The sequence below is a fragment of the Palaemon carinicauda genome, chromosome 9, assembly GCF_036898095.1.
Source record: "Palaemon carinicauda isolate YSFRI2023 chromosome 9, ASM3689809v2, whole genome shotgun sequence".
Lineage (NCBI taxonomy): Eukaryota > Metazoa > Arthropoda > Malacostraca > Decapoda > Palaemonidae > Palaemon > Palaemon carinicauda.
In genome coordinates, this window is record NC_090733.1 from 120417453 (window position 1) to 120431633 (window position 14181).

At 46.3% G+C, this 14181-nt stretch overlaps 1 protein-coding gene across 2 annotated transcripts in view; it reads right to left on the bottom strand.

Annotated features, from left to right (window-relative positions):
- The window catches only part of Bet5 (blocked early in transport 5), a 60709-nt gene extending 47038 nt beyond the window's left edge, over positions 1-13671 (bottom strand). Inside the window, exons 1-2 of one of the 2 annotated variants that reach the window (XM_068380350.1) lie at positions 13515-13671; positions 1356-1471 (exon numbers count right to left, since the gene is read on the bottom strand). In XM_068380350.1, the coding sequence (XP_068236451.1) occupies positions 1356-1454 (99 nt within the window). In that variant the 5' untranslated portion in view covers positions 1455-1471; positions 13515-13671. Of the gene's footprint in view, positions 1-1355; positions 1472-13384 lie in introns of both variants that reach the window. The other variant, XM_068380351.1, reaches the window with a different exon arrangement.
- Positions 13672-14181: the final 510 nt, after the last annotated feature.

The window sequence follows — 14181 nt, forward strand, 5'->3', positions numbered from 1 at the left end:
GCATAGGGCTATCCTCTCAGGATTTTGCACTTTTAGAACCCTCATAAGGGAATCTTATGAGTACAGGTGCACTTGAGCATGACAATTTAGAGTAGTCTCTCTAACTGTAGCAGTCGGAAGGTCTCTCATCCTCTTCCCTGAAAAGTCCTGAAGTCTCATAGTCTGAAGAAGGGACAGCATGACGTGTGTCTGAAATTGGAGCAGAGGAGAATGTCACTTAAGGAGACACAGCACCACCTGTCACACTTACATGAAGGGGAAACAGGAAAGAGCTGGTCACATGTAAAACTTTCTCTCTTCTTCGCCTTTGGGAGACAGAGTCCACAGAAGACTTAGCGGCAGAGGACAGGGTCGAAGGAATTTGGCTGGAAGGAGAGGAAAGGCATGGTTGTGCCCTTCCCTCCTCAGAAGTCTTAGTCAGGGATTTTCCTGTTAAAGGTGACGAGGCTACAGAAAGCAAGGATTCACGATCGACGATCAACTTCAGTAGCCTGGGCCTAGTTGACAGTGGGTCAGGTCAAAAACTTCACAGGATCAGCAGAGGAAAAAGGTACAGGAGCAGAAGAATTGGGAGTTTTAATATTAGTTAGGGCTTGCAGCAGCTTCTCTGCTGACAGAATACCCTTCAGACCTAAAAATGCCCCTACAGTTATTAGGGGGGGAGACCTCGCTATGAGAAAGGCAGGAAATAATTCCTTCAATGCTGGTAAGTCGACCTTACCTGCAGCTTGCCGTGAGGGCAAGTCGAAGCCAACATACTTCTATGGGTTACCACCTGAGGAAGACAAAGAAGGAGCAGAAGCTTGAGTTCCAGAGGGCAAGAAGTGAGAGCTAGTGGACTTCTTCAATTTTTTGGAAGACCCTGAAGGTGATGAATCCGACTTGAGACTTCTTCCTCCTTTCATCCTTTGACCACTCCCTGCACACATCATAGGGGGTTGAATGTACTCAGTCATCCCCCCCCCCCCTCACCCATAGAAAATAGGACACAAAGAATGGGGATCCACCTCAGTCCTGCTCATGAACCTGCCACACTTGCAGCCAGGGATACCTGTGCAAGCCAGCATGCTATGGTCAGTCAAACGCTATCACTCTGAAAAAAGAGAAAGAATTTACAGTAATTAGGACAGCATAGCTTTGTTAGTACTGAGACTGTGTCCATTCTTCTCAGCAGCTGAAGTCAAAGTGTGCTGGCAGGGGATGGGACTGCACATCCCCACAACCCACAGTAACTACGAGCACCTCATTACAAATCTTAACAGCCAAGTTCCAGCTTCGCTAAAATCATACTCCCATTAAAGTACGAGGGTTTGAATACGTGTAGTAGCAAAATTAAATTAAGCTGAAATTCTAACCTCATCTCTTGTCATTCCTGACAGTTTTCGACGAGTCCATTCCGTGTAATTTAGGAGTTGACCATTCCGATCAAAAATGTATAGATTGAAGATAGTCATTGCCGAAGATTACCAGCCTGTCAAGAATATCAAATGATAAAAAGGATATAATATTAAATTTAGAGTGTAACATATAATTATAGCATCAACATATCACAAGGTACAGTGAATGTAACTTACTGTTCACTATGTCTATACAAGATTAAGAATATTCAGAAAATTAAAATGTCTTCCCAAATTTTATATTCAGTAACTATAAAATTAAAATTTTAGAAACTATTACCTAAAATAGCCATTCCTGTGTGGTCTATGCCCCAAAAATGACAAATTTGTAGATAATTTGTATTTTTCCTAACGATACAAACCTTTAGGGGTATTACTTTCTGCGAAGCTGAAATGACGAGCCATTAAAATTTAGCGAGGGTTAACTACCCATACCGCTAGGGGGGTAGCTAGCTACCGCTCCCACTCACACACCGGTGATTTAGCTCACTTTGCTTGGAGGTAGGACTTCAAGGGGGATAGGGCTGGCGGGAAAGTTTGTATAAATGGCTAAGGTTTGTATCGTTAGGAAAAATACAAATTGTCTACGAATTTGTCATTTGTCCCGTAACTGGAATACAAACCTGCGCTATTTATTTAGGGGTGACTCATCCAATAGGAAGGGTGGACGTCCCAGCCAATCTGGATTTTGGCTTAACCCGGGGGTTCCTTATCTTGAGTATGTTAGTACTCAAAATAAAGTCCCTGCGCCTCGCTAAAACCTTGCTAAGCAAGGTCCGCAGCTCACGCAAGCTGTGTGTTGAGATATTTAGAAGTGTGACTGTCTAGGTTAAGTTATTCAGTCTTTTTGTAGGAAAAACTGTTGTAACCAAGACTTCCCAATACCACATCGCCAAGGTAGGGGGACGCAACAGTATTAGCTTAATACTAGGTACACAAGGGAGCATGGTTTACCTGCAGTGGTTTGAGGTCAGCTTATGCAAAGAACCCAAGAACCCAGGATGCTGCTTTCCCCAAGAGAGGGGAGGATGAAGAAAAGAATAAGAGCCAGTCAAATCTTTTCATTCACGCAGACTAAAACCGGGTAAGAGTGCCCTTAACCTTCTGCTACTTATCCAATAAGGAGCTTGAGGTATACAACCAGCTGCTGTGGGTCACGTCTTGCAGGAGAAAGGTTGTGAAAGTCACCTGGAGCATTCACACCCTTGCTTGTAAAACCTGCATCACAGAGTAATCTGCTTAGAAGGGCCAGGGGCATAGCTATGCCCCTGACATCATGAGTCGACATGTTGGATGAGGATCTGGATTCAGGGCGTAATTGATGACACTGTGAATCCTGCAGAGATGATGTTTTGGTGATCCTCCTGTTGTCTCTCCCAGTGCTAATGACAAGAGAAGGGACCCGGATGGGCTGTTGCCATTCTCTTGAGGTAGAGCCTCATACCTTATCCCGGGTACAGTAACAGATGATCCGGATCATCAGTTACCGAGTGGAGACTTGTCTAGGATCCGTCACCTCTGGGGTCTGTGTCTGGCAACATGCTCGGGGACGAAACTGAATGTTGCCTTTCACCCTTCTCATTAATCGCCGATGTCGAAAGAGAGACCATGAAGTTCCTTGACTCGTTTGTCTGCTGTCAAAGTGTGTAGGAACACTGTCTTCTAAACCAGGTGAAATTTGTTGCCTGGTGAAGTGGAACATAAGGAGGTCTCCTTAGAGACTGGAGAACTTGAACAATGTTCCGAGAGGGAGCTCTCAATTCCGACAGGGAAAAGGTAAGTTGTAAGTCCGCATGAGTTAGGAAAGATCTAAAGATGAGGAGATGTCCCTTCCTTTCAGTTTGAAGGCGAGGCTCAAAGTTGAGTGATCGTCTTTACCTGCTGAAACTGAAAAGGGGGGTCTTTTCCTCTTGCATATACTCGAGGTTTCTGCTATTACTGGAATAGAGGTATCGAGTTGAGATACACTTTCCCATGACACCAACCACAGAAGACGTTATACTTTTCCTGGTAGACTGATGCTGAGGAATTCCTCAGATATCTAGACAACCTCTTCGCAACTTATTGCGAAAAGCCTCTGTGAGAGAGGAGGCACTGGGTAGCCTCCAGGCGTACAATCATAGCAAAGCTATAGCTTTTGGTAGATGTTGAAGTGTGGTTGTCTGTGACATGGAGAGGGTTCTCTTGGAGGCTCTATCAGGAGCTGCAGAAGGTTTGGAAACAGTTCTGCGTAATGCCATGGCGGAGCTATGAGAGCCCTTGAGAGGCTGGCTGATGTTCTAGCCTTTTTGAGTACCCCTTCTCTAGACATGCCGTTGTTGGCATGCTTCTTGCCAGAGAGCCTTGGGGTCTAGGACTGGGGAGCAGCAGAAGCCTGAGGTTCAGGGGTGTTGCGAACAGATCCATAATTGGAGAACCCCGTAAAGTCGGGACATTGACGGCTACAAGGTGATCCAATGACCATTCAGTACACCTTATCTGAGATGCTATGCACAGATTGTCGGCGAGCACATTACTCTGGTCTGGAATAAAACGACCTGACAGTGGTACTAAACTGACTTTGGCCCATCTTAATATCTATACTGTTAGATGGGAAGAGGATGCAAGCAAGTTCCTTCTTGCTTGCTGATGCGAGCCCCTATGTGGTGTTGTCGCTCATCACACCACTGAATGGCCCGTTAGGAACTGATGAGGCTGTTGAAGGACCGGAAAGTTGGCCTTCATCTCTTAAGATATTTAAGTGAAGGTACTTTCGGACTCTGTCCAGAGGCCTGAGATCGTTTGGTTCAGCACTATGGTCCCTCTTCCCTTCTTTTGATGTGTCTAAGCACAGCATCAAGTCCGAGGGGTGGGGGAAGGATGAGAAGGTTATACCACTCCATAGATTCTCAACTAACACCCATACCTTGAGGTTCGTCCAAACTTCTGGTCCCAAGGGGGTCAGAATGTCTGGGGAATCGAAGGCCTGATTCCAATTGGACTCAAGCCGCCCCTGGAGAAAACAAATATTGAGGCGGCAGTTGGAGGCTAGACAGGCTAGAGATGATAGGTGTTCGAGGTAAAAAATAGTCACTCTGGGCTGGGAGTTTTCCTCGTTTTGAGAAAGGGTCTTGTAACTTTTCTACGCCTGTCTTTGATGGGAAGGTTTTGTGGAGATTTGGTATCTAGAATCATTCCCAGATACACCAGTCTTCTGAGAGGGAAGTAGGGAAGACTTCCACAGGTTTACCATGATCACCCAATCTTGGTAAAAATACTTGACGTTACGGTAAGTGCAAAGTTGCCACCGAGTCTGCTAAGGTCAGTCAGTCGTCCAGAAACGGAGGAGACAGAAGCCGATCCCGTGAGTCCAGGATGGTTACTGTGGAAAGACCGAAACACAGTGCCCTGAACTGGTGTTTCTTGTTTGTCTAGACTGGATCTTCAATCCTCCTTAGAAGATGGATGGTTTGGCCTGGAAGTATGCATCCTTTCGGTCCAGCGCGCAAATGAAGACCTGTGGTCTTAGCCCTTTTCCGAACTCCAACATGGTGTGGACATCAACACAAAGGGGCAGCTCCTTGCAGATCCTTTCGCATGGGAGATTGTTGACGCTGGGGTTTTGACTCGTGGCGTAAAGGATGGGACGCAAAACCCTGTGTACAGATTCTTTCCAGGGAGAGAACTCCTTTAACTGATAGAAGTAAGGAAAAACTTAACTCTACCATGTGCCCTGATGGGATTGATGCTATCCCTTGGAGCAGCATTAGCCTGGCGAATATTAATCAATGGTTAACGGCTGGGTATCGTGGTTACTGTGCAGTTGGATAGTCACCTGTCGACAAGCTGTTGATGGGGGTTGTCGATCATTTGCCTATCGCTTTAGTGGATTGGTGTGATGGCAAACGGCGAGTAGCGAGAAGTGTGTTGTATGCCTTCTGATCTAGGGAACCACGGGCAGAGGTTGACTAGTAAGTCCGAGTCACGAACTGCTGGTGAATGGAGAATTGCCGATGATCGGTGAATCGGTGATCTGTGAGCCGAAGATGGTAACTGACAGGCAGATGAAGGCTGTCTGGTCAGTCGGCCAAGGAAGGTTGGCAATTAATGAGTTGCTAATCAGCCTGGAGAGCCCTGAGAGACAGCAGAATGGTTTAATGATAGTCAGTTGGTGATGGTGAGCCATTGATAATTAGCGATCGATCGCGAACCGGTGATCGGTGAGCTAAAGATCAGCAAGCTGACGATTGGCTGGTCAGAGATCAGGAAGCTGATGATTGGCTGATCAGAGATCAGCAAGCTGACGATTGGCTGGTCAGAGATCAGCGAGTTGAGGTCGATGATCGAAGAAAGACGAGCTGCCCATCGGTGATCTAGTGATCAGCAAGCTGATGACTGGTTATTGGTTATTGACTAGCAATCGGCGATTGGCACGCAAGTAATCGGAGATTGTTAGCAATTGGCGAGACTGGAGGTCAAAGATCAGAGAGAGATGTGCTAGCAATTGCCGATCTGGTGATCGGCGAGCTAGCGATAAGGAAACAGGGATCTAGTGCTCAGTCAATTGATGATTTCTAATTGGTAATTAGAGATTTGCGAGATAATGATATGCCGTTTGCAACATTCAGATTGTGTTTGCTAACGGTGGTACTGTCAGGAAAAACTCCTGAAGAGAAAGGGACCAAGGGTTCCCTGTGAAGAGTCTCGACCGATGGTAGATGCGTTTGATTCCCCTTGGAAGATGGAATCTTCGGGATCTTGAACCCTTCTGTGAAGCCTCTTCTCTCTTTTCACGGCGGCCATGCTGTAATGCGTTTGCGGGGAGAGGAATGGGGCAATGTTGACCTGTCAAAAAGTTTTCATTCTTTTTGCCTATTGCGCGAGTGATGCTCGGGCTCAGTTTAAGCTGAAGCGCAGTTTTCGGTGAATGCGCAGAAGAGCGCTGACAAGCGCTGACGAGCAGGAAAGCGCTGGTGCGCAGGTGGGCGCTGGTTCTCTGACAAGAGCTGGCGCACTGGCGAGCATTGGAACTGAGAGCGCTAGTGCGCAGAAGAGCGCTGGTGCGCAGAAGAGCGCTGGCGCGCTGGTGCGCAGAAGAGCGCTGGTGCGCAGAAGAGCGCTGGCGCGCAGGTGGGCGTTGGTTCTTTGACAAGAGCTGGTGCACTGGCGAGCATTGGATCTGAGAGCGCTGGTACGCAGAAGAGCGCTGGCGAGCAGGCACGCGCTGGTGCGCAGGTGAGCGCTGGCTCTTTGTCAAGAGCTGGATCTGAGAGTGCAAGTGAGCAGGAGTGTGCTGGATCTGAGAGCGCAAGTGCGCAGGAGAGCGCTGGATCTGAGAGCGCAAGTGCGCAGGAGAGCGCTGGATCTGAGAGCGCAAGTGCGCAGGAAAGCGCTGGATCTGAGAGTGCAAGTGCGCAGGAGAGCGCTGGATCTGAGAGTGCAAGTGTGCAGGAGAGCGCTGGATCTGAGAGCGCAAGTGAGCAGGAGAGTGCTGGATCTGAGAGCTCAATTGCGCAGGAGAGTGCTGGATCTGAGAGCGCAAGTGTGCAGGAGAGCACTGGCACCCAGTACAGGGTGTTGTGCAGTCTCCATAAAAAATGAGCAGGAGTGTGCGCGGAGAAGACTACTGACATACGCGCAGGGAAGTGATCGCGCGCAGGAGAGAGCTCGCACACAGGCGAACGCTGGTGCGCAGAAATCATTGGCGCGCAGGAGAGCGCTGGCGCGTAGGACAGCGATGGCGCAAGTGCGCGGGAGTGTGCTGGAGTGCAGGAGAACTCTGGCGCTTAGGAGAGCGCTGACGCGCAGGGGCGCACAGGAAATCGTTGGCGCGCAAGAGATAGCTGGAGTGTAGGAGAGCGCTGGCATACAGGAGAGCACTGGCGCGCAGGAGATCATTGGGCAAGCAGGAAACCGAAGTAGCACGGGTGCGTGCTGAGGTTTCTGTGAGCTCTGTTGCGCCGGCGATCATAGGTTGGCTGGTGAGCGCTGGCGAGCTGGCAAACGTTGCTCTCTGTGGCAATGTTGCACTAGTAGGTCGGCAGGTCAGCTGGTAGGACGATCAGGATCTGGGATGTGTCCTTTGGAAGGGCGAACATCCACCGATGGAGATCGCGAACGATCAGAGTCCAGGACCGAAGTCCGAGGACTAGCTGCAGCGTCGTCAGTTGAAGGTCCAGAAACAGATGATGCCTATGAGGGCCAGTGGACCAGCAAGCTGACCTTCAGCAGTAGCAATCCTCCAAAGAGGAGTCTCTATGAGTGGCCCCTCTCGCGAACGAGAAAGGTGATCACTTCGCAGGAGAGACTTGCCTAAGTCTATGCTTCGGCCCTGAAGGAAGAGAAATTCAGCAACCGGGGAGCGTAGTCTAGGAGAAGACAGCAACAGCAGTCGAAGTCAGTGAAGTGATGAAGAAGATGTAGAAAGTTCTCCCTCGGAAGGGAGAAAAAACCTCACACCTGGGGAGGAAAACTCTCCCTCGGAAGGGAAAGTTGTCCAACCCCTGGAGGCGAAACTCCTGGTAGCATTCTAAGATGATCTGACAAGAGCGCTACCTGAGGAAGCATAGCTGGAGCTAGTTCCTCGAAGATGAAGTGCTGATCAGGTGTTGCCATGGGCGTACTTCTAAGAGAAGGGATGACGCCCATGACGACGTCCTCTGAAGGACGGCAGTGACAGCAGATTCCCCAGGCGTGAACGGAACAGCTCTGCTGCGTTGGCACTCTTAGTCGAACAAAGAAAACTGCATCGTTAACCGAGGAAAAATAAAATAAATTATGTAACAGAAAATTCCCTCGGGAGGAACACCTAGTTCGCGACGGGAAGGGAGACCACCGAGGGAACAGACATAAAATAAGTACTGCTCCCTCCCTTCCCCGGTCAACATCGACGGGAGAAGGGGAGTGGAGAGTAACTGTAATAAAACAAGAATTACAATTATTTAAATCAGCTAAAAATATTCACTAATAGGAAAAACTACTGATCCTCCGAAGGGAAGTGTTACCCCACGGAGAAGCTGAAAAGTTAAATTACAAACAATTATAATTTCACTTAAAATAAATAAGAAAACAATAAGAAGCACAACCTAACCCGCGAACGAGAAAGGTGCTCCCCCCGTTAGTACACTGTCGGAGGCCCATGAAAGGTGAACGGCCTTGAGAAGAGAAAGACTGTAGTCAATCTCTGAGAGGCCACACTCCCTTCGCTCAGTAATCCATATGTTTTCCTTCGGAAGAGGGAAAGGCGAAGACAATAGTTGAATGAGGAGGGTCCAAACGATGACGATTCCCATGCGGCAGCGGCCGAGTCAATGGTAGGTTATCCACCAACGGGAAGACTGATGGACAAGGGGGGAGAGGACAGAAGGGAAGATTCCCCGGCCTTGCGCAAGTGTCTTGAGAACCTGTCGTATACGTATCACACTCACAGCACAAACACTGAAAAGGAAACTTTCAACATTTCTATGTATATATATATACATAAACATTAAGAATGTTTTCGTATACAGTATATATAAGAAAAATTATGTTGAAAGACAAAAATTAATGGCAGTCCAAAATAGGCGAGGAGGAAGAGCGGATACAGCCGGTCTGCATCCGAGCCAAAAGTTAAGTGAGCTAAATCACCAGTGTGTGAGTGGGAGCGGTAGAAAGCTACTTACCCCAACTACCGCTAACTAGCGGTATGGGTAGTTAACCCTCGCTAAATTTTAATGGCTCGTCATTTCAGCTTTGCAAAAAGTAATACCCCTAAATAAATAGTGTAGGTTTGTATTCCAGTTACGGAACAAATGACAAATTTGGAGGTAATTTAAATTTTTCCTAACTAAACAAACCTGGAGCTATTCATAGGGGGATATGACTTTCGGCAAAGCTGAAAGACAAGACATAAGACTTTCAGTGAGGGGTAATCACCCAACTCGCTAGTTAGCGGGATGGGTGGAGGGTAGCCGGCTACCCCGCTCGTTCAGACACCTGGGCTGAGCACCCAATTTGCTTGCAGGCAGGACTTCTTGGGAGACAGGTGCTGGCAGGCCAATCAGTGTAAATAGTTCCAAGTTCGCAACTTGTTATGGAAAGAACTCTCTGAGAGAGGAGAAGCTGGATAGTCTCCAGACATGAAGTCAGAGCAAAGATACAGCTTTGTGAAAGGTGTTCACATTTCACTGTTAAGAGTCGCTGAGGGAGTTTTCACAAGTTACAGATGAGCCAAGGGGAGTAATGAATCTGCTGAGCAAGACGAGGATGGCCTGCTCCTGAAGAACAAGGGCGGGGGATGGATAAATACGATTCGCGCCGGAGGAATCTGCTGGAGGGGAGATCAACCAGGAAAAGGGGCACTTTCTCTCCTAGTGGCTGGTGGAGGACTACTCCCTTGGTAGGGGAGTGAGTGAATACCTCTCTTTGCTGGAGGAATCCTCCGAAGGGGATACCAACTGGTGAAGGAAGTCTTTTTCGCAGATGAGAAAGTCACGACCAACATCTGCTGCTGTAGTAAGCGATTCTCCCCACAAGCAGGAGGATTGTTGTCTAGTGATTGGAGGGACTCTCCCTCAGAAGGGAGAGTTCCAGTACCTAGAGGCAATCACCCTGGCTGCATTCTCTGTCCCCCGTCCAGAAGTTCTAGCTAAACTTGATGGTTGACATCAGGTGTTGCCTGAGAAACGAGCCGAAGCTCAATTCTGAGTTCTCCTCGGAGGGGGTGATACCCCTTGTCCGTAGAAGTCTGTCCTCATTTCTGGTAGAGTTAAGAGACGGTACCATTCGGACTCTGACCAAATCCCTGAGGCCAAGTGGTACAGCATGGCCCCTCCCCCTTTCTTTTGATGCATCTGAAGGCAATGTCTAATCCGGGGAAGACCCGAGGAGGTCAATTCCTCGGCGGAGATTTCCGTTTGAGATCCGTCTTCTCAGGTCCGTCTCCTGCCAGTTTCTCATAGAGACCACACCTCATGCCCCAGAAGAGGTTGGATTCAAAGAAATCTGCTACGGGCTTGAACCGAGTGACGGTGACTTCAGGAACTTGACCACTGCTGGCTGAAAGTGGCACAGGTCCCGGAGGACTTGGCCTCAAAAAGCTCTAAGAGCTTTGTTGCGCTCAAAGGCACGATGTCGACAATAACTCCGAAGAGTTAAAGCACATGACACTCATTCGATGGAAGAGTGCGGCCGACAGTCATCACCATCTGCGGCAATAACCCCAGAGGGAAGTTGCAACAAGACTCGTTTTGTACCCTAAGGGTCCGTCGGTGATGAGTAGGAACTGCAAGCAGTCACCTAACTCTGTCACCAAGCCTCATTCGATGGAAGAGTGCGGCCGACAGTCGTCACCATCTGCGGCAATGACCCCAGAGGGAAGTTGCAACAAGACTCGTTTTGTACCCTGACGGTCCGTTGGCGATGAGTAGTAACGGCAAGCAGTCACCTATCTCCGTCACCAAGCTCCAAAGAGCTTTATTATAAAGAGCAAGGGCGGAGCATGAACAAATCCAATTCCTGCTGGAGGAAACCCACAAAGGGGGAAACCACACAGGTGAAGGCAGTCTCTCCCGCAGACGAGAAAGTTGACCAACCTCTGTTGCCGGTGTTGGCAAAACTCCCCATAAGTGGGAAGATTGCTGGACAGTGGCTGGTGGAGGGGCTCTCTCTCAGAAGGGAAAGTTGCTCAACACCTGGTGGAGGTTAACTCTCCCTCAGAAGGGAAAATTATCCAACACCTGGAGGTGAACGTCCGGGAAGCACTCTCTACTTCCCGTCAACGAGCTGAGATCAAGTGGAAGGCCAACATCAAGCGTTGCCTGTGAAATGTAACCAAGCTCATTTCTTGGTTCACCCCACAGGGGTTACCCGACAAGTCACTCTGAGGAATTCTTGTCAGCAACTGATCAACCCTGCCTGCCCACCGAAGCAGAGCGAACGTCGGGACGAAAAGAAGTCAAGGTCATTGACCTCTTGCTAACTTGCCTAGCACGGGGATCCCGTGAGCCCCAAAGAACGGTAGTGCTGAAAGAAAAAGGACCTTATATTAAGCTTTAGGCTAGTTGCTTTTACAGTAATCATAAACCGGTTAAAAGGTTTTGGCAGGAGAGAAAAATTACATCTTTACTCTACCAAGCCAAAATAAAAAGTGATGGTCTATCACTAGTGCTGGTGTGAGCGGGGTGGCCAGCCCACCCCGCTACCTCCCCTGCTAACTAGCGGAGGCTGATTACACCTCACAAAAGCTTTAATGGTGAAATAAATACTCCTACGTAAAGAGTGGAAGGTTTATATGTTGAGCTGGAACAAAGGAAAGTTCACTCTATTTTACTACTGTTCATCAAAGTTAAAGATGCGAGGCATAAACTAAAATACAGTACCCTTCACCTAACCTTAACTAGGTTGGTAGATACTTACTGGGATGACTAAAGCCCTCCTGTAACCCCATTATCTGTATTAGGACTAGTTGGCAAGTATGTTTCATTCTATAAACTACAATGAATCTTTGGTAAAATTATAGAACAAGGTACTACATTACCAATAGAAAAAACCTTCCTACAGTAAATATTGTACTTTCAACGAATTTAACTTTAATATCCACTGCAAATAAACTGTTCTCCTCCCTTCCCAACAGACATAGGTGAGAATGTCGGACTTTGGGTGGGTGAAAACAGGAAAACCATGATTATTTAACAGATCCGAGATTCATAAAGGCCACAGAACCTAACAAACCCACCTAACCTAACCTAGTAATTCCCAAGTCACAGACCAAACTGGGGAGCAAGACCCCAGGACCCCCCTTCTAAGATCACAATCCTGCCCAGGTCACATACCTAGCCAGGGGGCAAGCACCAGGATCCCCCTACCTGGGTCACAAACTAAAATTAAATCACAAATAATTCCTACCCTTATGATTGATACCTACATACCTTTTTTTGTCTTAGCAATCTTCAGTCACGTTACAATAAAACATGGGTTGGTCTTCCCTAAAAGATAGCTCACAACCCACTTAGGACACTTTACAAACGAGTAGATATGTGTGGTTTGTAAAATTTAAACAAAAGAGAAATAAATATTTTTGGGAAATAGGTTGTCAATATTTTATGTAATTTTTCATGGATCTATTATGTATCCCATAGAATAATGTGTATAGAAAAATAGGTTCATTTTAACATTATCGATTTGCCAGTAAATTTTCCCCACCCAATACCCTCGGTTCCCACTGGTTGGCCCCCATTACCAAAGGATATATTAAGGTATATCTTATTAACCATTTATTTGTGATGGAAATAAAGGTAAATTTTGAAAAAAACATTGAGTTTTACTACATAGACTTTATTCCTTTATTAGTAAAGCTTTTATCCGTGTTTTCTATAAAAATGATAAATTGGCAACTGTGGGCCACTGCTAATCATCAAAACCTTACATTTCTCCCTAATTCAATATAAAGGGCCATCGGTAGATTGACAGTTACAGGTTGGGTCTGGCATAGTTTGAAGTGAATTTAGTTCATTGGGACATGCATAAACTTTCGTAGGCGAGTTAGTTTTACGATTTAAGAAATATGATCTAGTATTACCTTGCTAGTTGGGAAGTATACCAACAGCATTGAAACTTAGTCTTAGGGTAAGCTATGGTTATGGCAATCTAAGAGGAGGGTCGCAAATGGCATAGTTCCCCCAGTAGATAAGGATACAGCTCCTAGGTTAGGTTAGGTGATGTTCTTGTGTTTGTTTTCCTTTCAGTTTGGTTCATCAGTTATAACTTTTAAAATTTTACACCAGGTCTGCATCAAAGGCTCCTTACAAATACAGAAAATCAGAGATATGGTTTCAGTTAAAATAACCGGCCTAGCCTTACCAACATTGACGTGTCCTTCCTGTTTCCTAATTGCTGACTCTGCAAAACACATTTGTAGCTACCCTATATACTGTTAAATACGTACAAAGCTACCTTAATGAAATCGTGCCAAGGCAACACTACAAATTTACCATAGTTTTTGATAAATCATAAAACCAACTCCATATTACCGTATTCCAAACGAAGATATATTATGTTTTCCAATTGGAGAAAATATGACAATAATACTGAAATTATGTGTCTGTCCGAAACAATAACAAACTACCCTACATCACAGAAGTGATTTTTAATTAGTGATACCTAAATTTGGGCTGGCCGGAAACTTCCCCAAATTAAAGGGTAGCCTGCTGTCTCAGGTTGGAAGAGAAATTTTGATAGAATCAAATTATCAAACTTGACAGGATGAAGTGGGAGGTTTTTGACTGAGAGAGATCTAAATTACAATTTACATTCCTGCATGGAAACCGCAGAGTCAATATTGTGAATCTATTCCGCCATCTTGGATAGTCCTTAAACTGATTTACTGATTGTTTTCAGTACAATTTTATGTGCTGCATGTCGCTTTGTCATTCTATGATAAACTCTTATATATTATTTCAAAGACTTAATCTCTCTCTCTTTTCCATTCATATAAATTCTAAATATAACCTATATTTATTCTGATATTTCATGCTACGTTTATTATTTTCCTTTGTTAATTATTCTCATATCGTTCTGTTTTTCACTTAGTGAAGAATCGTGATTTATATTAACTTTATGTTATAATCTTGTTGATTAGATTCATGAGTCTTCTGTTCTTTTGAGAAGGTAAACATGCTTCATTAAGGTCAGTTCGTTCACACAGGGGTGAGTGCGCCCACACTCGGTTCGCCCACAAATGCTATTGGAATGAGATAGTATTTGTTATTGGAAAATCCCACGAAACAGGAAATTTCTCCCTCAATATTCTTGGAAATTCCCAAAAATG